At 36.9% G+C, this 26,512-nt stretch overlaps 2 protein-coding genes across 4 annotated transcripts; one reads left to right on the top strand and one right to left on the bottom strand.

The window, feature by feature from the left end:
* The first annotated feature begins 13,409 nt into the window (after positions 1–13,409).
* Positions 13,410–17,693, top strand: LOC120079732 (replication protein A 70 kDa DNA-binding subunit A). Of its 3 annotated transcripts, none has more exons than XM_039034080.1 (3): positions 13,410–13,607; positions 13,756–14,087; positions 16,053–17,693. In XM_039034080.1, the coding sequence occupies exons 2-3, from the start codon at positions 13,828–13,830 to the stop codon at positions 17,674–17,676; spliced, it is 1,884 nt and encodes a 627-aa protein (XP_038890008.1). In that variant the 5' UTR covers positions 13,410–13,607; positions 13,756–13,827; the 3' UTR covers positions 17,677–17,693. The 3 variants fall into 3 exon arrangements, with proteins under 3 accessions (XP_038890008.1, XP_038890009.1, XP_038890007.1); XM_039034081.1 differs by having other exon boundaries at positions 13,410–13,603; XM_039034079.1 differs by having other exon boundaries at positions 13,410–14,087.
* Positions 17,694–18,021: 328 nt separating this feature from the next.
* LOC120079733 lies at positions 18,022–18,701 on the bottom strand. Its single transcript, XM_039034082.1, has one exon. It carries the CDS (start codon positions 18,548–18,550, stop codon positions 18,182–18,184), a length of 369 nt encoding a protein of 122 aa, XP_038890010.1. The 5' UTR covers positions 18,551–18,701; the 3' UTR covers positions 18,022–18,181.
* Positions 18,702–26,512: the final 7,811 nt, after the last annotated feature.

The following is a 26,512-nucleotide window of genomic DNA, read 5'->3' on the forward strand; positions in this document are numbered from 1 at the left end:
AATTCATCTTCATATATTTAAATCATATTTAAATATATTTTTTTCAATTCTTTTTTATTCTAATTTGAACGTTTCAAATTGACTTATCATGCTACTCTAGAGTTAATCCATTTTCGAGCTAGTATGGGGACCTCATGGACCTAGAGATCATGGGCTCCAACGATCCGAGATTAATTGGCTAAACTCATTAGACCGATCTAACCCCCATTTGTTAACTAATGGGTCACTCCACTAAAGCCCATAGTTGAACTCTCCTCACTGTAGATATATTATGTCCACTCGATATAACCATGATTAGTAAGTTAACTCTTTACAGGTTGTTCGTAATAACGGCTGGGTCAAATCTCTGTTTTACCCCCAAAATTACTTCTTGTTCCTTAAGTCCCCACTGATCCCCTAATGAACAATTGTTTTGTGATCCAATCACAAAACCGAGTCCCTCTCATGTCAAATGAGAGGGCGGGATCCCTTATTCAAGCCCCATAATCAGCACTTAAAGGAATAACCTCTTTACTATCCCTTTGGCGGGTAGCAATGAATTCCCTCTTGCACCTTATGTCCCCAGTTATCTATCTGGTCTTACCCCTGAAATGGTAGTCATATTGAGCTGACGCTGTTGAGCTAACCCTCACCTATGCAAATCTAAGGGCAATCCTAGATAAACAGGAGTTCATAGTTAGCTCAGGATTAAGGTCAAGTTACCTAGGTCATCGCTTTAAAATTGTCAGTCTTAAATAGTAAACAGCGTTATAAAGTAAGAATGACTCATTTCGTGGTCCGATCTTGTACAAACTCTTTTGCACAAGGACACCCTCACTCCTCATGTCCAACATGAACGAATTAGGATCACTTCGTTTATAGCACTTTACAACTCCTTGTAACAACTATAGAGTAGGCTGTATCCAATAGTGTTATCAGAATGAGGTACCCAACCTTATCAATGTACTATAGATCATTTTGATTATTTACTTGAACCTGATCCACCTTTATATCTCTACATAAAGTTCAAGTACTCATCCAATAGTCAAGAGACTTTTAGGTTTATTGGATTTCTATTCAAGCAATAGATCTATTCAAAAACACCTTTATTGAATTATCAGAATCAGCTCCACTGTTTTCATATCACGAGTTTTAGGACATAAAACCCAACACTTTTTGTATAGGATACTCCCGCTCACATGTCTCTACTTGAATGATCAGGATTAGATCATTTGTTGCATTTTACTGCAGCTCATGCTTGGAGTTTTAATGAAGAAGATGAAGTGGGCTTTGTGTGAGCATAAAGAAAATGATATTGGAAAATCAAGTTTTTCCATTTATGCATGCAAATCAATTTTTTAATTTTTCTTTAGAATCAAAATATTGATTTCAAAATTCAATTTTGATTTTAGTAACTGAAAAATCATATTTCAAAAATTAATTTCATAAATTGAAATATTAATTAATTTAATATCAAATATTAAAATATTTTTGCACAATAATCATCTCTGTATATTTAAATCATATTTAAATATATATTTTTCTATTATGTTTAATTTGAATGTTTCAAATTAATTTCTCAAGCTACTCTAAAGCTTAACGATTTATGAGCTAGTAGGGGGACCTCGCAGACCTACAGATCATGGGCTCCAACGATTCGAGATTAATCAGCTAAACTCATTAGTCCGATCTAACCCTCATTCGTTAACTAATGAGACACTCCACTATAGCCCATAGTTGAACTCCCCTTACTGTAGATATATTATGTCCACTTTATAACCATAATCAGTAAGTCGATCCTTCACAGATTGTTCATAATCACAGCTAGGTCAAAATTATCGTTTTACCCATGTGAATACATCTTGTTTCTTAAGTTCCTACTGACCCTCTAATGAACAATTCTGATTCATAATCCCTATGAATAAAATCCTTTCTCTATCATGAGAAGGCGGGGCACCGATTGTTCAAGACCTGAAATTAGTACTTAAGAGAACAACCTATCTGCTAACCTTAAACCGGGTAGGAGTGAATTCCATCTTGCAAGGTTATGTCCCCAGCTATTCATCCGGTCTTATCCTCAAAATGGGAAGCTTATTGAGCAGTGCTGTTGGACTACTCTCACTGTTTGTAGATCAAAGGATAATCCCGAAAAAACAGGAGTTCATAGCTAGCTCAGGATTAAGATCGTGTTAACCTAGGTTATTTGATAAATGAAATAGTCAGTTTAGTTTTAACAGTAAACAGTTGTTATAAAAAAAGTGACTATTTTCGTGGTCCAGTCTATATGCAAACTCATCGCATAGGATGTCCCCACTCACATGTCTCAACATGAACGATTTGTGGATCACATCGTTTGTAGCACTTTACCACTTCTCCTAACAACTACAGAATGGGTCGCATCCAATAGTGTTACTGGGATGAGATACCCAATTTCATCCATATACTTATTAGACCATTTAGGCTATATACTGTCAACTTAATCCCGTTTATGTCACTACATAAAGTTACAATATTCAGACTATAGCCAAAAATATTTTTATTGGATTTTCATAATAAGATGCAAAATCAACAAGTCATTATTATTGATAAATAGAATATTTAACACGAGCTGCGAGTTCTAGGACATTTCCAACAATCTCCCACTTGGACTAAAACTCCAGTGAGAACAAACATATACAATATAATGGGGAAAATATAATAAACTAGGGCATCTCTAATACCATAGACATTCTCCCACTTGTCCTAGATTACACTACTCGGAGTCCTAGTCCAACTAGGTGGCCCTCAAATACTTTAGCCGAGAGGGCCTTTGTAAATGGATCAGCAAGGTTGTCTTCAGAGGAAATCTTTGTGACGATCACATCTCCTATGTGCACTATCTTCTGGATGAGATAGTACTTTCTTTCAATGTATTTTCCATGTTTGTGACTCTTGGGTTCCTTTGAGTTAGCAACAACACCACTATTGTCACAATACCGTGTGATAGGCAGGTGCATATCTGGAACAACTTCCAAATCAGCCAAGAATTTGCGTAGCCATACTGCAGCTTCGCATACAGCCACGTATTTCGCTTCTATTGTAGAGTCAACGCTACAATTTTGCTTGATGCTTCTTCAAACTATAGCTCCTCCGTTAAGAGTGAAAACTGATCCTGAGATAGATTTTCTAGAATCTACGTCAATTTGAAAATCAGAATTTATGTATCCTGTAAGGATCAAGTCCTTAGGTCCATACACAAACATATAGTCTTTCGTTCTCCTTAGATACTTGAGAATATTTTTTACAGCAGTTCAATGACCGTGTCCTGGTTGGATTGGAACCTGCTGAAGATTTCAACTGCAAAATATATGTCAGGGCGTGTACACAACATAGTGTACATCAAACTCCTAACTACAGATGCATATGGAATTCTACTCATCTCCTTAACTTCTTGAGGTGTCTTAGGACATTGTTCCTTTGACAAATGAATTCCATATCTGAAATGTAATAAACCTTTCTTGGAATTTTGCATATTATACCTTGACAACATCTTGTCAATATAAGATGCTTGAGATAGTGCCAATATTCTATTCTGTTGATTCCGAAAGATCTTATTCTTAGAACATACTGAGCATCACCCAAATCTTTCATTTGCAACTGTGTTGCTAACCATCTCTTTACATCAGCAAGAAAACTTGTCTCATTCCCAATGAGCAAGATATCATCAACATATAGAACTAAGAATGCTACAGTTTTGTTGATTATCTTCTTGTATACACAAGGTTCATCAACATTTTGTTCAAAGCTATAAAATTTGATCGCAGTGTCAAATCTTATATTCTAGGATCTGGATACTTATTTCAATTCATAAATGAATCAATTAAGCTTATAGACTTTCTGTTCCTGTCCTTTTTCGATGAACCCTTCTGGTTGAGACATAAAAATACTTTCATCAAGCAATTCAGAAAAGTTATCTTGACATCCATTTGCCATATCTCATTGTCATAATATATGGCAATGGCAAGAAGTATTCTTATTAATTTGATCATGGCAACAGGAGGAAAAAGTTTATTCATAATTAACTCCTTCTCTTTGGGTAAAACCCTTTGTCACGAGTCTGGCTTTATAGGTCTGTACCTTGCCAGTTTGGTCTCGTTTTCTCTTGTAGATCCATTTACAACCTATAGGTGTAACTCCATGTGGTTGATCTGCAAGTTCCCAGACATAGTTGAAGTATATAGACTCCATTTCATCGTCCATGGATTTTATCCATTGTTCCCTGTCAACATCTTTCATAACTTTTTTAAAGGTTAATGGATCTTCTAAACCATCATCTTGTATGATGTTTTGAGTTTATGTTAGACCCATGTAGCGTTCAGGTTGTTGAATAACCTTCCCACTACGATGAGGCATCCCCAACTCTTGGGATGGACGTGACAGGACAACAACCGTTGTTGATGGACTAGCTTGATCAACAACTCTTGTTGATTTTTGTGTAGTATCTTTAGTCTTGCAATATTAGTTTACTACGAGGTAGATGATTTTTAATATGATCCTCTTCCAAGAATGTAGCATTTGTCAATATAAATACTTTATCTTCTTGGGGATCAGAAAACAATCTTTCTTTTGTTTCTTTGAGGTATCCTACAAATAGGCAGAATTTCGAACACGTGTGCTATACCAATTTCTTAGGATTCTGTACCAACACTTGTGCTGGACAACCCTAGATAAGGAAATGATGTAAACTCGTTTTGCGTCTTTTTCATAATTCATATGGTGTTTTTGAAACACTTTTGGATGGAACAATGTTCAGAATAAATACTGCAGTCTGTACTACATACCTTCAAAAGGATTGAGGTAACTGAGCATAACTCATCATAGACTGAACCATGTCCAACAAGGTTCGATTTTTCCTTTCTACAACACCGTTTTGTTGTGATGTTTGATGACATGCAGAAATTCATGTCATCTTAGGCCTTTTACTTAGAATTATGAGGGCTGATAAGCAGAATATGCGGCAATTATGTTAGGAATTCATGAGAAAATGAGATTGTGTTGTTCAGCATTAAGAATCTCGGCTAACCCATTATTATGCGTTATTATGCGTTCAATGTTCTATTTTTGTAGCTAACGCAGGAAGTGGACGCAAACGCGAAAGTCGAACCACCGCATAGTCGATCGCATGTAGAGAAACTCTCCATCGCAAAGGCGAACACGTTCGATCAATGCATGGATATTGCGGTAATCAGTCGCATGCGTCCATCACATGGGAGTTGCGCTCGTCAAGCGATTGCGGTCATCGTGTAGAGTTGCGGTATTAAGTGAATGCGATCACTGAATGATTGCAGCTACATGATAACACATGATAAAGGGATCAATGCAAGGTTGGTGGAATGAACGCATCAATGCATCTACCTTGGAAAAAGCAAAAGATGATGTTGACATTTCACCTACCACGCCGTTGGCAGTAGAGATTCAGAAAGGACTAACATGCCGCGAATGTCAGAATCAGAGCAGTCCATTAATGCTGTCGACGATCCAGGCTCTATATAAAGAAGCCGATGAGCAGAATTCCAACTTGTCTGGGGATTACCCCTGCAACCCAGGGTTTATCCCTGCGATCCAGACAAATGCATGAGAAGAAGCTTGAGAGTTCTTCACCTCCTTCATCCATTTCGAGTGATGATCGGAGCCTTCGATCGGAGCTATATCTTTAGAGAGTCAGCTTCTCCACCCATCCATGGCACTACCGGCAGCCTTGACGCACATTCGCTGGAAGCAAGTCATTGCTTCCAGCCAATCATTTCATTTTCTCTTCTTTTCTTATATTATATTGTATACATTTTGTGATTAAGAAATTAATACATTTTGTGTTCAATACATTTCTGTGTTTCCTTTAACTCCATCGTCATCTTCTTTACTTAGCATCTTCGACTTCATTGCATCACTTAGTGAGATTGCTAGAGTATCGCATACTTAGTCATGTGGATTAGAGATATGAAACATGTAGCAAACCACAGAGAGGTGTGAGTGTGTGAGAAAACCTTATTTGCTTAGTGTGAAGTTGTAGCAATGCCTGTCTATAGGCGGACGCAACGCTTGTCTATGAGTAAAGTTAGCAATAACTAACTGCCCGAGAGGGTAAGTGGTTGGTCGCATTAAGCAATGTAAGCTATTGTTCACTAGAGATAGAAATAATCTTATCTCAGCCAAATTCATGCGGTTACCTTGTCTTATGAGTGCATCATTCATCATTTAGGCATACTTGAGAGAGTAGTCTAAAACCCAAATCTAAGACTCGAAAGAGCAGATTGGAACGCATAAGCAAGAATGGGGAACTTAGAGATAAGCTCCGTTTTCTTTCACACAGCATATGCACCCTACGAATAGGATATTGCATGCATCCAGAAAGTAGGATATGGTGGTTGTATGCGGTCATCTTGACACTTATGCATACCCACCGTATACGTCCTAGATTTAGACTTTTAGTGTGTGTAGCATGATCGTATGGCTTGCGTTGACTAAGGTTGCCCTTGCGGTCACTTTTAAGGGTTGCAATGAAATCATCTCCACATTTTATCTATTTTTCCATTCATTTATTTCATGTCATGAGTTGTCGTGTGTCTACCTCTCTTTCATATTCTCATTGTGTTGTCTGTTAGCTAGAAGTAGGAGTAATGTTAGCTTAGCAACCTCCCATCCATTCTTTTATTCAGTTGCCGCATGCACATTACCGCATTCATCCAGCTACAAGTCCCTGAGTTCGACCTCGGATCACCCGAGAAACTTGTGTTCGTGTGTATACTTGGCGTGAGCGCAAGAAAACTTGTGACAGGACGCATGGTCATCGCATACATTTGTTAAACGCATAGTCATTCCAACGCATGACCATCGACGCATGACAATCAACGCATACTTTAAGAACATGCATCACATATTGCGTCCATGGAATTTTAGTTGTTGAGTAATTGACATCTAATTTCCCGACATCAGTGTTCCAGATGCTGTGAGTTGGGATTGAACAATGATCTACTAAATAGTTATGGAAATGCAAATCAATATACTCACCACTTCGATCAGATTGAAGTGTTTTAATTCTTTTACTTAACTGATTTTCAGTCTCAACCTTAAATTCTTTGAACTTTTCAAGAGTTTCAGACTTGTGACTGATTAAGTAAATATAGCCATATCGAAAGTAATCGTCAGTAAAACTGATGAAGTACTGATATCCTTCTCAAGCTTTAACATTGATCGAACCACATAGGTTTGAATGTATAAGTGCAAGAGGTTCTTTGGCACGAAGACCTTTGTCAGAAAAAGATCTTTTTGTCATTTTTCTCTCAAGACATAATTCGCATAGTGGTAGGGAATTGTCTTCTAACTGATTTAGATGACCGTTTTTTACCAATCTCTCAATCCTGTTGAGATTAATGTGACTAAGCCTGAGGTGGCAAAGATAGGCATTAGGAGAAATTTTTTACTTTTTATTATGAGTCTCAGCCGTTTTAAATATCTCTATATTTAAAATAGCTTTTGCTTCGGTTGGTTTTAATATGTATAAGTTGCTATCAAGTCTTGCAGAACAGATATGTACACCTCTTGAATAAACAAACACTTCATTACATTCAAAAGATACACTGTACATATTTTCTAAAAGACAAGAAATGGAGATTAGATTTCTTTTCATCTTTGGCACTAGAACACATTCTTAAGCAAGATAAAAGAATATCCAAAAAACAACTTCATATCTCCCACTACTTCAGCTGAAATGACTTCACATGTTCCCACCTTGTAAATCATCTCATATTCAGAAAGTCTTCTCCAAGAACTAGTTTCCTGTAGAAAAGTACAAACATGATTAGCGGCACCTGAATCTAATATCCAAATAAGGTGAGAATTTTTCACTATACATGTTTCAACAACTAGTAAATCAGATTTACCTTGTTTAGCCTTTTCTGCTTTCTTTTCGGCCAGATATTTTGGGCAGTTTCATTTCCAATGCCTAACTTCTCCACAATGGAAACATTTTCCTTTGGAAGTTTTGTTTTTTTTTTTTCTTTCCAGTGGCTTTCTTTTTCCCATTTCCTTCATTCTTTATTTGTATGGTTTTATCCTTAGAAGAAGAAGGACCAACTTTCTTATCATCAATGGGTTTCGTACCTGACGTGGACCCCTTATAAAACTTTTTCGATTTTGAAATAACGTTTATTTCTTTTTCCTTCAGTTTCATCATTGATTGATAAGTTTGCAACTCATTCAACAACGTCGTTAAGTTATAAGTGATTTTGTTCATGACAGGGTTTATCCTGAATGGTAGATAACTCTCTGGGAGAGATTCCAGTATCATGCTCACTTGACTTGTCTTGTCTATCATTGCCCCGTGAGTCTCCACAATATTGAAATGGACCATCATGTCGAGAACATGTTCTCTTACGTTGGTTCCATCTTTCATGCGTGTTACATAAACATATTTGATGGCTTCATGTCTAACAGAAGATAACGGTTGCCCGAACATCTCCTGTAATGATGTCATATTCTCACGGGCTGTGGGCATGACCTCATGCTTCTTGTTGAGTACATCAGATATACTCGCCAAGATATAGGCCCGGGCTTTTTCGTTCACCCTCACCCACCTATCATAGACGTCCCGAACATTTTAGGTGGCCATTGAATTGGGAACTGGAAGACACTCCTCCGTCAACACAAACCTCAAATCATCTACTACTAATATAGTATTGATGTTTGACTTCCAGTTCGAATAACCCTCTCAATTAAATTTATCAGAAGCAAGCAATTGTATGATTGAGTTCGACATTGCTGAAACATTTTATTAACTATGCATCTAAATCCATTTTTAGTAAAACTAATAAAGTACCCAATAAATCTTTATTTATTTGCAATAATACTTAAGTGATTTAGAACAATTGCTACCGAGGGGCAGTCAAGAATTCCTTCACAGAAGCAAGACAATTCTTGACCAAATATTTTTTTCCAAAATAACTCATATTCCAATAGTTCTTTTGGTTATCGTTTTCGGTCAAGATCTTTACTAACAATTAGTAATTCTTGTAAATGTGACCCGCCATTTTCAGATCTTATAGGACGTATGAATATGCCTCCGAGATAGAAGACAATATCTAAGACAGAACTATAAGACCCTATTCATTTTACTGAAGCCTGGGTTTTTCCAAATCCTATGTTACAACCCTCCGAGGGGATCGCCGCGGTTAATGACTAGCTGTGCCGCCTAAAAACAATAGCAAACGCAACATAGGAATTTCACGATTCAAACTAATGGAGGTGGCCATAGGAAAATGTTGACACATTTCCTTCACCCACTTACTATGAACAACCTCCCTCATTCACCTTGTTATTGACCCATGTAAACACTTTCTGAATGGAGCAGTTGAGGTAAAATCGACACGAAGCCGAGCATGGATCTCACGGTGTGAACTCTTGAGGACATGAGAGCTAATAACTATATATCAAATATATTGTTAATCTACCACTGAAGCATTCTAAATGTTTGGGTATTTTACTTAGGCATGACGGCTAATTTCATACAACCTAAGTCTAAGTGGTTTATCCAAGTATAACTCTCATAATTGGATTTAACCTACAATGTCTAGGTGATAAATCATTTTATTACCTCACATCACTCACGCAAGCTCATAAAATCAGTTAACAATTCTCAATAGTTTGGTCATAATCCCCAGGTACGAGGTGTTCTGTAAACCATCAACTTAAGTACCCCCAGCCTTAGACAGGTTTATGAACCGATATGAGTTTGTAACCGTATTTTATAAGGTAACAATCTATTTTAACGTTAAAACTAGTTGTTAACCTAAGTGAGCATGCAGTTGTTCTTTGTTAAAGATTTTAAATGTCTAACCAATTTTATAACAACTTACAAAATTTTAGACATGCTTAACATCCACAACATTCAACAAAGGCATCTAATATACCATTATATTAAACATAACCCTAACATGCATACTATATATTATAACTACTATAACATACTTTCAATGCATGTAACATGCTTTCTACGGTGGTGTTTTAAATCTACATGGCATACTGTATGCATATATATGAATTATTTAATTATCACATACATCTCATGCATAAACAATTAAATACTAACTGATATGGTTTTCATTTTGGCATAAACAAGCTAACAGATGCCTAACTATTACAAACAACTTCAAAACCGTCTTTGAACCACTCGAACCACTCCAAACCGAGCCCAAGCATCTTGAACCAGACTGGATGAGTCTGAACCGGACCAGCCAAAAACCCTTTGAGGCTGAACCGGATTGGACCTTGAGAAAACCGATCGAACCGGTTGCTCTCGGTCCAACCTTAAAGTCTTGCTAAGGCCGATCGTATAGCACTGAAGGCAATCGTCTAACACCATTGCCTTGTGTTGAGAAGAGGTACATGATCGCTTAGTGTCTGCCGCAGCTAAACGATCGCTTAGCTCTATTGTATAAAACTACACCATCGCTTAACACCATCGCCTAGCGCTTCATGTCATCATTTAGTGTCCGCCGCAACTAAACAATCGCTTAGCTCTATCGTATAGAACATCATCGCGTCGTTCAGCATCGTAGCTAAACGATCGTTTAGCACCATTGCATAGAAACTTCAACGCATCGCTTAGCACCACATCTACACGATCGCTCAGCATTGCATCTAAACGATCACTCAGCACTATCGTATAACACTTCATCGCATCGCTTAGTGCGTGCCACAGCTACACGATCGTGTAATGCCATCGTATAGCAAATCCAACGTATCGTTTAGTTCCCATGCAAAAGCTAAACGATCGCGTAGTAATATCATATAGCATTTAAATGCATCGTTTAGCTCCCGCAGGTACACGATCGTTTAGCATTCAACATCACAACGACCAACGCCCATTGTTATATGATCGTCTAGCTTTTCTTCACATCGTGTAGCACCTGGAGCTAGACGATCGCTTAGCAACTGAACCTCAACAACGATTTTGAGTAGAAGTTGAAAAACTGGAACAACAGCTCTACCTCTTTCACTTGTTTCTTCAATGACATCTTAATTTCAACTCTAATAACTCCAAATAAATTATAGGCTCTTGCTAACACATATAAGCTCATGAAACAAGAGCCAATTACAAATTTAATTGAGAAATTAAAGAGAATTAAAATGCCAAAACTCAGAAAACCATATCAGTGCATCAGTTTCATATATCTCATGAAAAAAACCCACCACACCAAAATTAAACCAAATTGAATACTTATATGATGCTCTGATACCAATTGTTAGAGTAAGAAAATATGCAACGGAAGTATCAAGGATCCATAAGCATTCAAATTCACTAATTTTGGCAAAAACTAAAGCATGCTCATCTAAATAAGAGGGTTTTAGATCATACCTTTGTAGAACTTTTCAAAAACTTAATCAAGCAGCAGTAGTCTTCACCGAAGATCACCATGAACCACCTCAAGATCTTTCCCACTATCCTCTTGGAGCTTTAGACTGAGTTGTGGGACTCAAGAACAGCTTGAAGCAATGAGGAACAGAGAAAAGCTCACAACAACACACTTTCGAAGAACCCTTCTTCCAACTGAAATTTTCTCTCAAAATTTCTGTGTAATGCATGCCTTCAATTCACTCCAATCTTCTTTATTTATTGCAGATGAATATGGAAAGAAGAGATATGCATGGCTTGTAGCTCATGCTTGGAGTTTTAATGAAGAAGAAGAAATGGGCTTTGTGTGAGCATGAAGAAGATGATATTGGAAAATCAAGTTTTTCCATTTATGAATGCAAATCGATTTTTCTAATTTTTCTTTAAAATCAAAATCTTGATTTCAAAATTCAATTTTGATTTTAATAACTAAAAAATCATATTTCAAAAAGTAATTTCATAAATTGAAATATTAATTAATTTAATATCAAATATTAAATTAATTTTTTCACAATAATCATCTTCATATATTTAAATCATATTTAAATATATATTTTCCTATTCCGTTTAATTTGAACGTTTTAAATTAATTTCTCAAGTTACTTTAAAGCTTAACCATTTACGAGCTAGTAGGGGGACCTCGCAGACCTATAGATCATGGGCTCCAACAATTCGAGATTAATCAGCTAAACTCATTAGTCCGATCTAACCCCCATTCGTTAACTAATGGGACACTCCACTATAGCCCATAGTTGAACTCCCCTCACTGTAGATATATTATGTCCACTTTATAACCATAATTAGTAAGTTGATCCTTCACAGGTTGTTCGTAATCACAGCTAGGTCAAAATTACCGTTTTACCCATGTGAATACATTTTGACCCTCTAATGAACAATTCTAATTCATAATCCCTATGAATCAAATCCTTTCTCTATCATGAGAAGGGGGGACCCCGATTGTTCAAGATCTGGAATCAGTACTTAAGAGAACAACCTATCTGCTAACCCTAAATCAGTTAGGAGTGAATTCCATCTTGCAAGGTTATGTCCTCAGCTATTCATCCGGTCTTATCCTCAAAATGGGAAGCTTATTGAGCAGTGCTGTTGGACTATTCTCACTGTTTGCAGATCAAAGGATAATCCTGAACAAACAGGAGTTCATGGCTAGCTCAGGATTAAGATCGAGTTAACCTAGGTTATTTGATAAATGAAATAATCAGTTTTAACAGTAAAAGGTTGTTATAAAGAAAAGTGACTATTTTCGTGGTCTAGTCTATATGCAAACTCATTGCATAGGATGCCTCCACTCACATGTCTCAACATGAACGATTTGTGGATCACATCGTTTGTAGCACTTTACAACTTCTTGTAACAACTGCAGAGTGGGCCGCATCCAATAGTGTTACCAGGATGAGATACCCAATTTCATCCATATACTCATTAGACCATTTAGGTTATATACTGTCAATTTGATTCTGTTTATGTCACTACATAAAGTTACAATATTCAGACTATAGCCAAGGATATGTTTATTGAATTTTCATAATAAGATGCAAAATCAACAAGTCATTATTATTGATAAATAGAATGTTTAACACGAACTGCGAGTTCTAGGAGATTCCTAACATTTACAAGACTTATAACATCTACAAAATGGGTCGTATCCTTAGTGTCACTAGGATAAGGTACCCAACCCTTATCCATCAACTACATACCGTTTACGTTATCATTTAAACATGATTCACTCGTATGTCTCTACATACATGTTTAAATTACATAAAATAACCTAGGATCTTAATTTATTAGAATGAGTGTATGCTCATAAAATAACAATTATTTTAATAATAATTTTTTCATATAAAGTTTACAAAACTATGAGAATAGAAAGACTTAGAACACCAATCCCAACATATATACATTAGCATTCGGCCCATAAATTTGAACCATTTTACCATCTTGGACTAGATGGAGGATATGTTGGTAATTTTGTATGTAAGCTGGGGTTGGTTGCGATTCGTGGTTAGGCGTGTGCGTGTCTTACTTCTCTCTCTATCCTCTTTTCAGTTTTCATCATCGAAGAAAAAAGAAACCGCCATGAGAAACCCGCGCGTATAAACTCACGTCCCGCAGGAGCTGATGTTTGAAGAGTTCCGACCGAGGAGCGAGGACTGCACATTATCATCTCATAACCTCGCCGTCGGTAACAGTTTCCGTATTTTCTCTGTAATTAAGCTTCATTTCCATGTGCTTTGCTTCACCAAGACCTAAATCGCTCTCCCTATTCTTTTCTTCAACTTCAATTCCTTTCGCATTGCTTATCAATCCTACTTTCTTTTCCATTTTCCTAGTGCTTTCATCAGTTTCTTTGTGATCCTCTACTTTGATTCATTCCCGAGCTCTCTTGCGGTCGTATCTGCATCATGCCGGTGCATCTCACGCCGAATGCAATCTCTGCCATTGTCGCTGGTGACATTAATTCCAAGCCCCTGGTGCAGGTCCTAGATATCAAGCTCATCGGTAACGCGCAGGAGAGGTACAGCATCTTGATCTCCGATGCCGTTTCTGCTGAGCAGGCTATGCTCGCAACTCAGCTTAATGATGTTATTAAGACTGGACGAGTCAAGAAAGGATCCGTTATCCAGTTGATCGATTATGTCTGCAGTCCCATCAAGAACCGAAAGTTCGTTCTCTCCCTCGTACTTCATTAACTACTTTTCGTCATCCATTATTACAATATTATGTTGAAGGAATCTAGTTGTATGTGGCGTTATTGTTCATTGTAATTTGCTTACTGGCCTTCTCGGACAGGGTGATGTAAGTTTAGTAACATTAGGTGTGCGTTTGAAGCTTTGAGATGAACCATTTAGAAATTCATAGCTGAAACGGAGAAATGGTTATTTTGATTTGCATTGAAATCTCTTATGGAAAACAGTTTGTATGCTTGTTTGAAATGATAGGTGTATGTACGAATTACTGTCTAATGTTGATACTAGTGTATTAAATTTTAATCATCGATTAATTGTCAGTTTAAATTATTAAGTGGTTTCCTGCCGATAGATTTCTGTTCTCTCCTTCTCTTTTTGTTCAAATCTGTGCATATGAACACATCATGGGAGAAAATGTTATATTATCAATGTATATGCTTGTTTGAAATGTTAAATGGATGCATGAATTACTGTCTTTGGCTTTATTATATTTCGATCGTTGATTGACTGTACGATTGAAATGTTAGGTTTGAATAAAAGTGGTTTAATGTTGATAGATTGCTGTTCTCTCCTTTTTTTCTTGTAAAATTCCGTGTTATGAACACATCATGGTAATGAGGTTATAGTCAATTTACATACTTGTTTGAGCTGTTAGGTTCATGCATGAGTTACTGTCTAAGTTTGATAGAGTTAATTAAATTGTAATCATTGATCAATTGTCTATTTGAACTGTTAGGTCTGTACACAAGTGGTTTAGCGTTGAAAGATTGTTGTTCTCTCCATTTGTTCATGTTAAAATATTTGTATATGAATACGTCATGGTATAAAAGATTCTATAATCAGTTTATAAACTTTACATACCTGTTTGAAAGTTAGGTGGATGTATGGAATACTATCTAAAATTGATACAGTTTATTAAATTTTAATTATTGATTAATTGTCCATTGAATTGTTAGATTTGTACAAGGTGCCGACAGATTGCTTCTTGCTCCTTTTGTTATTGGAAAAATTTGTGTTTATGAACACATCATAGGAAAAGAAGGTCCTATTGTCAGTTTATATGCCTGTTTGAGATAATGGAATGTTAGGTGCATGCATGATTTAATGTTAAGATTGATACAGTTTATTAAATATTAACCTTAAATCTTTCATTGATTGATTGTCCATTTGAATTGTTAGGTCTTACACAACTGGTTTTAGGTCTGTACACAAGTGGTTAAGTACCAATAGATTGTCATTGAAAATCTGTTTATATGAACACACATCATGGGGACAAAACGGTCCAGTTGTTATTTCATATGCTTGTCTGAAATGTTTGGTCCATGGATGAACTACTGCCTATGGTAGATAGGGTCTATTAAACTTTAATCATTGATTGAATGTCCATTTGAGTTGTTATAATTTTACACAAGTGTTTTAGTGCCATACATCGCTATTCTCTCTTTTTGTTTTGTTAAAATTTGTGTATAGGAACACATCATGGGGAAAAGGTCTTATTGTCAGTTTATATGATTCTTTTGAAATGCTAGGTGCATCCATCAATTATTGTATTGTCTTAAGGTTATTGAATTCCAATCACTGACTAATTGTCCATTTGAATTATTTGGTTTGGGTTTAGTGCTAATCTCTCATATTCATTTTAAAATCTGTGTATATGCTGTACATAATGATGTATGAGAAAAGGTCCTATTGTTAACTTTTAGCTGTATGAATAGTGTTGCTTTGTGGATATGTCCTCATGATCATGTTAGTTATGGTATCTTACTTCTCTTTCTGTGCTGACAGCTTTGTAAACTAAATGACTTATAGATTCTTCACAGTAGGATTGATATTATAACTGAGCAGGAAAGATTTTACACTTTGAGTTAAATCTACTTCTGACTTGCATTGCTATAACTAGAGCCAATTGTGATTTCTCTACTATCTATTTACCTATGCAGGATTATTGTTGTGCTCTGCCTTGAAACTATTATATTGGATTGTGAGATAATCGGGAATCCAAAATCATATGCTCAATCAGAGAATTTTGCACTAAAGGCAACGCCATCTAGAAATTTAGAGCAACCTGTCAAGGTTGGTAATGGTCATCCGAGTGCCAGAAATCCAGTTCATAATGTGCAGAGCTTCCAAGCTACAGTTCAACCTCCATATCAGCCACCTCCAAATTATAAAAATCACGGTGCCATCATTAAGAATGAGGCACCAGCTCGTATAATTCCCATAGCTGCACTGAATCCTTATCAGGGACGATGGGCTATAAAGGCAAGAGTTACTGCAAAGGGTGATCTCCGTCGCTATAATAATGCCAAAGGAGATGGAAAAGTTTTCTCTTTTGACCTCCTTGATTCTGATGGAGGAGAGATACGTGTGACCTGCTTCAATGCTGTTGTGGATAGTTTCTATGAGGTTATAGAAGTTGGTAAAGTCTACTTGATTTCTAAAGGTAGCCTAAAACCTGCGCGGAAGGATTTTAATCACCTAAAAAATGAATGGGAGGTTTTCTTGGAGGCATCTTCCACCGTGGAACTGTGCCCAGATGAAGATGATACCATACCAAGACAGCAGTTTTCTTTTAGACGTATCAGTGAAATTGAGAATGCTGAAACCAACTCTATTCTGGATGTTATTGGTATTGTAACATCTGTCAATCCATCGATTCCTGTTTTGAGAAAAAATGGTATGGAAACTCAAAGAAGAGTTGTGAACTTGAAGGATGCGTCTGGCAGGAGCATTGAGCTGACACTGTGGGGGGAGTTTTGCAACAAAGAAGGTAAAAAATTGCAAGAAATAATTGACTCGGGGCTCTCTCCAGTTTTAGCTGTGAAATCTGGGAAGGTAAGTGATTTCACTGGGAAATCCATCGGGACAATTTCTTCTACTCAGCTTTTCATAAATCCAGATCTTTCTGAGGCTCACATCTTGAGGGACTGGTACGATGGTGGGGGGAAGAATTCTACGTCTCTGTCCATTTCTAAAGAAATTATGCCAGGATCTGCCAAGAATGAGATTCGGAAGACTGTGTCTCAGATTAAAGATGAAGGACTTGGCAGAGCTGATAAGCCAGATTGGATAACGGTGAAAGCAACAATATCGTTTATCAAAACAGATTCTTTCTGCTACACAGCATGTCCATTAATGATTGGAGATCGACAATGCAACAAGAAGGTGACTAGATCAGGAAACTCAAAGTGGCAGTGTGAAAGGTGCAATCAAGAATTTGAGGATTGCGATTACAGGTATCTTCTTCAAGCCCAAATTCAAGACCATACTGGATTGACATGGGTGACAGCCTTCCAGGAAACTGGTGAAGAGATTCTGGGCGTTTCAGCCAAGGAGCTGTACATGTTGAAGTATGAAGAGCAGGATGAAGTCAAGTTTGGTGAAATAATCAGAAGTAAAATTTTCGATCAATTTCTGTTTAGGCTCAAAATTAAGGAGGAGATGTATGGGGATGAACAGAGGGTGAAAAATACTGTAGTCAAGGCAGATAGGGTAAACTATACTTCAGAAAGTAAATATATGTTGGATTTGCTTTCAAATCAAAATTTTCGAGGTAACAAATGATTTCTTGTTGACTAGGCGATCTCATTCTGTCCAGAATTATTTCTCTTGGAGAACAAACAGAATTTTTTTTTGTCCAGAAATTCCTAGAATAAAATGTATTTAGGTTAAGCTTGTATATCAACATACATTGAGTGCTCAAGATTGGGAATATTGATCATTTGATGTAAAATAGGGCACAAAAAATTTATAGGTTAAAGTTCGTCAAATGATGGTAAGACTATAACCAGGGAACTGACATATTGTTGAGTGATGGGATACCTTTCAGTATGCTTTTCTAGGTTGAATGCCGTGGAGGACTTTGGGCACATGAAGAAGGCAAAGCAAAAGTGATCAAAACCAAATGAGTTTTGAGACAAATAGAAACTTTATATTGAATATATCATAGTTTCTGGTGAATTTACAGCAGGAGCCGCATATTGATTATTACACACAAAACACAGAAACAACCACTACAAGACAACGGAAGAAAATGATAACATAATTGGTGGAATGTGATCCCCGCAGCTCAGGTTCGCTTGACGGGATCGAAATTGGCGACGCCGATAACTGCACCCAAGATAGCAGTGACGACTACTCCACCGGCGGCAATGCTGAGCAAGAAATTCTTGAGAGAAGGACTAACTCCAGGGCCAGCAGCTTCAGCCACCTCGGGAAGCACCATGGAAGCCGTCAGTGCAGTTGCAGCGAGTCCTGCAACTGCCTTCTCCTTCAAAGAAGCCCGCACTTGGAACTTGGCGCTGGAGTTTGACGAAGCATTCGGCTTGTTGGAAGGCCTCAAAGGCAATGGCTTGGCAAAGGCTTCGGCCAACCTCGCTCTCTTCTGGGCAGCGTTAGTAATTGGCATAGCCATTGAAATTGCAGAAGTTGAAGCCATTTGGTTCTCTCTTGGCTTTTCTGTCAAACTCGATTTATGAAGCTTTTCCTTTTACTGAGCTCAAAAGAAAGAATATAGGTTTTGTTAAGGTCTCTCTACCCGACTTGATTTTAGGAGATAGAGTGAAGATAGATAGTGGTGGTGGTGGAAGCTTGACCGAGTGAGCGGTCCATATTTGAGATATCATGTCAGCTTGCTTTCTCTACCTCTGTTCCACGTGGCAAGTTTTGCACTTGAAACTGACGATAACATTATCTTGTTCCCCCAATGACCTTCCAGGAATTGGTTCGGGGGATGTTGCACCAATATCCTACTTATATTCTTATATTTTCTCAAATCATTGTGGTATTATTTTCCCAACATTAATTAGATTCAAAGGACGAATGGCATAAAATTTGCTAAGGTTAGTTAAGTAGGTTTCTGCACGACAATTCTGTTTAACTTCTGATACATACCCCATTTGACAATGGAATTTGAAGATTATCCAAAATCTACAGGCTTGTATGAATCCAAACATCTTGAAGAATTTCACTTAGAGGAAAACTTCCATGCAGAGGGTCTGCACAAGCATGTCACATTTCAAGCTTTAGGGCAGTGACTTGACTGGCTTGTTTCATGCAAAGTTATGATTTTTTTTTTCCCGTTTCATATTAAAGCTTGAAACGTGGAGGGTATGCAGGTATAAGTGCAGACCCTCCTGTGGGGAAGTTTTGCTCATTATCTAATTTGCAAGAAAAACAACTAAAGGCTTTGAAGAGTACATTGAATCATCCTAGGTAAGAAAGTAGATGGAAAATTGGGCAAAATGACCTATTAGAACTTCTATTTTGGTTTTTTAACCTATTTTTTGAAAACAAGTTTTTTTACCCCCTTATGATGAAAATGATATAAGAATGGTTGTATAATTACTCTTATGTCCCTTATCACAAACCTATCAAATTAATTCACATTCTCCATCTAAAATTAATTTATCCAAAAATTATTCACACAAAAAATTCTCCACTAAATTTGTTGGTTGTATAATTACTCTTATGCTCCTTATTAAATTCTCACTTTCAATTTCAACCACCAACCTACCAAATTAATTCACATTCTCCACCCAAAATTAATTTATCTAAAAACCATTAACAAACAATTTTTCTCACCAAAAACTCTCCACCAAATTTGATTTCTTTACAACCCCACAAAAAGTTCTCTTCATCAAATTGTTTCTAGAACAAAATTCGTCAAGTCCAAAACTTGTATTTCACGAAGCTGTAATTTTGCACAGTCCGTCATAATTTTCTATGTATTCTCAATAGTCACTAATTACTGGAAAAATTGACAATGCCCTGCATTTTATATTATTTATAAATTTTTGGAGTTTGATTTATGCTTGCTTTGTTAATTTTTTTTTTAATAATGCCCTGCATTTTATATTTATTTATAAATTTATTAAAAAAAACATTAAAAAATATGAATTTTTTTAATACCCCCGGGTATTCAACGAGTAGGAAGCAAATGAGTTCAAATTACCCGGTCGGGCTTCACCGAGAGCAAAATAAATGTTGGAATAAGTTTGATTCCCGATCGTGCTTCACCAGGTATGACATAAAATGATTGACCCCTCACCGAGTTACCCGACTGGGCTTCATCGGGTCTTCCTCGGGTCTGGGCCCGATAGAGTCGATCCTAACCCAGCTGGGCACACACAAAAAAACATGGGTCCACCACCGGGCCAAAAAATAAAATCATGTTTGTTTTTTTTAGTCTTTTTTTATTTAACGTATTATTTTAATACATTTTTTATATAAAATGTAGGAAAATGTCTCGTGTTTGGATTTGTTTCGATGGCGTTTGGAATGAAAGAGAAAAGGATTACGATGGAGGAGAGTTGCGGGGGTTTGATATTGAGTTGGGCATGACCTATAATGAATTCCTAACTGAAATTTATAGGATAAGTGGTATAATATCAGATGAGTATAATCTTGTTATAAGATGTATACTTCAATTGAGATCCAAAATCCCTGCATTTGTAATTCAGAATGATGAAGATCTATACACATTCCTTACATGGAAGAGGTCTCAGTAATACCTCTTTACGTATCTACGCTTCCAAAGTGTTCAACAAACCAAGGATTTCATCCAAAAAATTTATATGTCTGACAAACTGAATAAATCCCTTCAACATTTACGCCAGTACATTGGAAGATGGAGTCGGATAGTCAATTTTTTCCATATATTTTAATCCATCATTTACTTCGTCGCCTAGTAATTTGGTGACTCATAGCTTAGGGGATGATGTAGACCAAAGTCAATATTTCAATGATTGGTCTTGGAGGGAGAAGAATGATGGTGATCAAGGTCAATATTTCAGTAATTGGTCTTGGAGGGAGAATGATGATGGAGAGGAACCCAAGATTACAGCTCATGCAGAAGAACGAACAATCGAAGACTACGGAGGCTCGTCACATGCAACGGGTCGTGACTTGTTACATCCTTCTAGTAGCACAATCACCATGTCAGGTCAGTCTTATTCTTATGAAGATGTGCAAGTTGGTGACATATTTATATCTAAGAAGGATTTAAAGATGCGGTTATCCAGAAGCAAATGGAACACCTGGCCCGGTCCTCTCCCCATACCTGACCCCATGAACCTACCCGATCCCCTCCCCCTACCCGGCTGGGCCGGGACCGGGCCAAATTCCAGTTGCAAAGTGAACTGCTCAGCCTGCCCCCTTTCACTTACCCGGTCCCCTCCCCCTACCCGGTCCAATACCCGCCGGACCGGGACCGGGCCAAAATCTCTTCCCCATTCTTCTCGGCCTGGTCACATACCTGGTTAAATTCGTTTAAAGGCCGTTCGGGCGCCACCTACACCTACCCATTTTGTCCCCTTCTGAACATGATGTTTTTAGGGGGAAAAAATAACATTCAATACATATCTAACATAGATTTCAAATATTCACGCAAGAACACCTAACATAACTAACACATTGGGTGAAAAAATATGAAAATCCATACCTTAGTTGAAAAATACCAAATGATCTTCAATGAAAAGGAGAATGGCAAGAAAATCTAGAATGGAAAGAGTGAAATGGAGTGAGATTGAGGAAATGGTAGGGGTGACCAAAATTGGAAAGGAAAATAGTGAGGGTTTGGAAGGTTTGAGTAACTTTTGAAATGTGAATGGTATTAGGGTATTTTTAATTAATTTTCAAAATTGTGAGGGTCAAAAAAATAAACTTTTTAAAAAGTGTCCAAAACTCAAAAAGAGTCTAAAACATCTTCTCCAACAAGAGTCTCTGCATGGAATGCACCCTCAACTTGCTCCTTATTACGCATTGTACCTCTTTGTTCATGGTCTTGTAATTATTAATTAATTCAGCTATTAGTGAGAGTTGTTAGGTCAGAAGACCCCTCTATGGTTGAGATCTTTGACTCAAATTTATTAGTGACACTGACCATTATTTTTTCCACAACCCTTTGACCTAAGAAATTTTCACCAGTTAATCTTATTTGGTTTACAATGGTCATCACTTTGATTGTGCAATCCCTCACAGAATCTAAATCCTTCATTTTTAGCATCTCAAACTCTCTCTTGAGAGTCAATAGTTTGACAATTTTCACCTTTGCACTTTCTTCAAATTCTTCGTGCAATTTATCCTAAGCTTCTTTTGTCATTATACAATTAAAAAATCCAAGAAAATATAGGATTAGATAAAGTGACATGAATCACAATAAAGCTTTGGGCTTTTTTTTATTTCTCCTCCTCATATAGTTTGATCTGATTTAATTTTGGATATGATTGCATTTTAACAACCCAAAACTGGTAGTTTCCACCATTAAAATGTAGAGGGGGAAACAACAAAATTGGAAGTCATTTTTCAAATACAAAAAACTTTTTTTACTCACAAACAAAATCACGAGCCTTTAAATCTAAGGCTCTGATACCATTACTGAAAAACATTCAAAATTGCTCTGATACCACTATTGGAAAAAAAAAATGTAAAATTAGCTCTGATACTACTGTTGAAAAATCAGAGTAGTTATGATGCTATTGTTGAGAAAATGGAATTGATGGAAAAATAAATGTTGCGGAAGCAAATCAATATCTCAATGTTTGTTAAACAAACAAAAGAAAAAAAATGAGAATGAGAATGAAATTTAAACTTCTTATTGAAGTAGGAAAAAATTGGCGATACACAAAATGATGTGATGCTTAAAATGTGGTACATAAAATTGTGATACTCAAAATGTGGTACACAAATATTGTGATACTCTCAATACACAGTAGTTCACCCTTGTATAGGATAAGGATGAACTTTATCGATACTACTAACTTACAATTTAAAACAATATTAAAAATAGAAACTCACAAAACATGAAGAGAATTTAAAAATAACAAACAACGTAAATCTTCGGTCTAACATTAGACATCAAATTGAAAATTAAATAAAATAATAAATTTAAGAAACTTAAATATTGAAATTTAATGAAGAAAAACCTCGAATCTTAACAGTAACAAACAAAAAAGAACTAAAAGTAAATGAAAATGAAAATTGCAAATAAGTGTAAACTAAAATATTTGAACTCAACATTGTATATATTTATCCACTGGAATTTTAGTATAAGTGGGAGTTTTGTTGGGTTTCATGTTCTAAAACTCGCAGTTTGTAAAGTTGAACATTTTATATTATCAATAAAGATGTTATTCAACATTGCTTCAATAAAGTTGTTATTGAATTTGTAAATTGCACCTGTAAAGACTAAATCCAATAAACTAAGATCTATGACTATTATATGAATACTTGAACTTTATGTGGAGACATAAAAGTGGATCAACGAGTAAATAATCAAAATGATCTATAGTACACAAATAAGGTTGGGTGCCTTATTCTGGTAACACTATCGGATGCGGCCTACTCTATAGTTGTTACAATTTGTTGTAAGGTGCTACAAACGAAGTGATCCTGATTCGTTCATGTATTGACATGAGGAGTGGGGGCCTCCTGCGCAATGAGTTTGTGTAAGATCAAACCAAGAAATAATTCACTCTTACTTTATAACGTTATTTACTGTTTAAGACTAACTATTTCGCTTAGATAACCTAGGTAATTTGACCTTAATCTTGAGCTAACTATGAACTCCTGTTTATTTGAGATTATCCTTAGATTTTCAAAGGTGAGGGTTGACTCAATAACGTGGTTCAATAAGCCTCCCATTTCAGGGGTAAGACTGGATAGATAGATGGGGACATAAGGTGCAAGATGGAATTTATGCCTACTCGATTTAGGGATAGGAGGAAGGTTGTTCTCTTAAGCATTGAATCCAGGTCTTGAACAAGGGACCCCACCCTCTCATTAGCCCGAGAGGGATTTGGTTTAGTGATTGGATCACAAACCAGGGCTAAGCGGAGCGAAAAGGATTTTCCATGAGATGGGACTACTCTTCTCAAAATCTCAAAAGGTACTGAGTTGGAATCCCATTCTAACTAAGGATTCTTGTGGTTTCGAAGAATCTAGCTATAGGAGAACCAGGAACGGAGAGCTTTCCCCCCTTTTCCGTCCGCCTCTTTGGTCTTAAGAATGTTGGTTTTAAGAATGAGTGATTGCCCTTCTCCGACCTTTACTGCCCAACCGGAGAGTGGACAACTAATGCGCTAACTATGGATATGATGCCGGAAATAGACCGATTTTATATCACACTTTAATTCGAATTAGCAAAAGCAATGTCTCATTGCATAATATGGATTCCAAACATTCATGATCTCGATGTGAATGAGTCGAATTACTTATCCCTTAGTCTATTAGTGAACTATCTCTCTAGGGATTGTGAAAGATGTTCTACTAGAAATATTCTTATTATTGCTTCGACCCATATTCCCTAAAAATTGGATTTCGCTCTAATAGCTCCGAATAAATTAAATACATGCATTAAAATATGAAGGCTTTTTATTCCACAACAATGAAAACATTTTCTCACTCTTTCAGTCTCCATAGTGGCTGAAGAAGAAGGATAAAATTCCTCAAATTTGGCTGATTAAGGGAGATTGAAGCGGCTGAAAACTAGTTTCTGCAGAAACATTTTTTTCCTCTCTTCAAACCCACACCAATTCCTTCACAAAATTCAGTTCAATTTAGAGCTCCACCACTCAAATTCAAGGCTAAGAATAGTAGAGAAGATTTTTTTATGGTCCACGACTTCAATTGGAGAAGATTGTAGCTCAAATTCGTGTTTGAAGACAATCTTAAAGGTATGTGTTGAAACCTTCCTAATACCCTATGAACATGCTTATTTTGACAAATCGGAGTTTATAAAGAGTTAATGTATGCCCCCTTATTCTTTCTAACCATCTGATCACCACAAAAATGATTAATCAAATTCAACGATTTTCGATTTGCTGTCGAAAAAAACCAAGTTAGGATAATCCTTTTTCAATTCTGCTGTTGAGGGTGCTCAAGTTTGATGAAAAGAAACCATGTGTTTAGTTAAAATTGAATTAAAAAAAATCGTCACAGCCAAAATTTGGTATTTTCTGAAAGGGGATAGCATTGGCCCTTTTGTGTCGGTTTTAAAGGGATACCATTGACACTTTCAAAATGGGTCACTTCTCGTTTTTTGGGTAGATTGGTCAGAGATTGTTCCACACATAAGATCCCAAATTTCTAAACCCACAATCCCTAAAGAAAAAATTGTAGCACCTAAAAAGAAAACAAGAGAACGCACAAAGCCTTAGTTGAAACAACGCTACGAAAAAACTGAGTCAGGCTCAACGTTTTTCAATTCAGCTCTGGAGAGTGCTCAAGTTTGATGAATAGAAAACATGTTTTGGTTACAAGTAGAATTTAAAATCTTTTTGCGACGGCCAATTTTAAAGGGATATCATTTGCACGTTCAAAAGAAATTACCTCTGGTTTTAAATTTTGGATAAATGGGCCAGACAATTTTCGACGCATGAGACCCAAAAAAATTTAATCCCTAAATAAATAAATTTTAAAAAATTGCACCTAAAAAGAAACAAGAGAATCCACAAAAACTACTTCAAATGACGCTCTAAAAATAACCGTGTTCTAGTTAAAAGTTGAATTTTCCAAAAAAAAAAAAAAATCACCATGGTCTAAATTTGGTTTTTTTTTTTTTTTTCAAAGCTTATCTCCGGTTGGTGCACTTGGTGTCCTACCGCTCGGAGTGGTGAGATCTCTAGTCCTAGCACTACATCCGCTATCTCGCTACTGACACATACCAGGGGCCGATCGAAAGTCTTTCAGATAAGTCAGTTACCCATCTGAAGTATTGCTTTTTGGGAATGCTGTCCAGCTCTTCGACAGGCGTCCTCTTATGTGGGCAACAGAGCCCGAGGAGCTATCGCTCGTTCAAAGACTGCCGGACCGTACTGTCTTGGTCTCGAGGGTCTCTACCTCTATCATCAATTCTCTGACGGGTAATCCGTCACAGGCGGCCTACCGAATCAATTCCATCGGCTTTCTCGCAACTTCTTGTAGCCGAGTCTCAAGGAAAGAACATTATCTGGAACCTCTCACGGTGAGCATTTTTTTCTTCCATCTTCTGTCCACATGGGACTTGTTCAGGTTCTTCGTCGCCACATGATACACATGATTCTCTCTATAAGCCACCTGGCTCTGATACCAACTGTCACAATCGCTCTTTCGGAAGCTTCTCTTAGCGATTGTGCGGCACTTGTTCCCGCCTCACGAACAAGCCAGCCAACTCGATTACGGACTGCCGATGGCAAACCGAGTGCCTCTTGCAACCTCCACCCCGTTTTAGGGAAAACGGTTTTAGAAAACGGGTTTGGAGAAAAGGTTTCGTAAGAAGATTTGTGAGTGAATAAAGAAAGAAAGATTGTAGTAGACTAGAAAGCAATAAGCAACAACAACGGCTTTATAGAGTACTACTCCGGGTATGAGGAAATGATGGTTAGTCTTATCCCCATATAGTGCATTCTGAACAAAAAAGCCA

The sequence above is a fragment of the Benincasa hispida genome, chromosome 6 (genome assembly GCF_009727055.1).
Source record: "Benincasa hispida cultivar B227 chromosome 6, ASM972705v1, whole genome shotgun sequence".
In the NCBI taxonomy this organism is placed as follows: domain Eukaryota; kingdom Viridiplantae; phylum Streptophyta; class Magnoliopsida; order Cucurbitales; family Cucurbitaceae; genus Benincasa; species Benincasa hispida.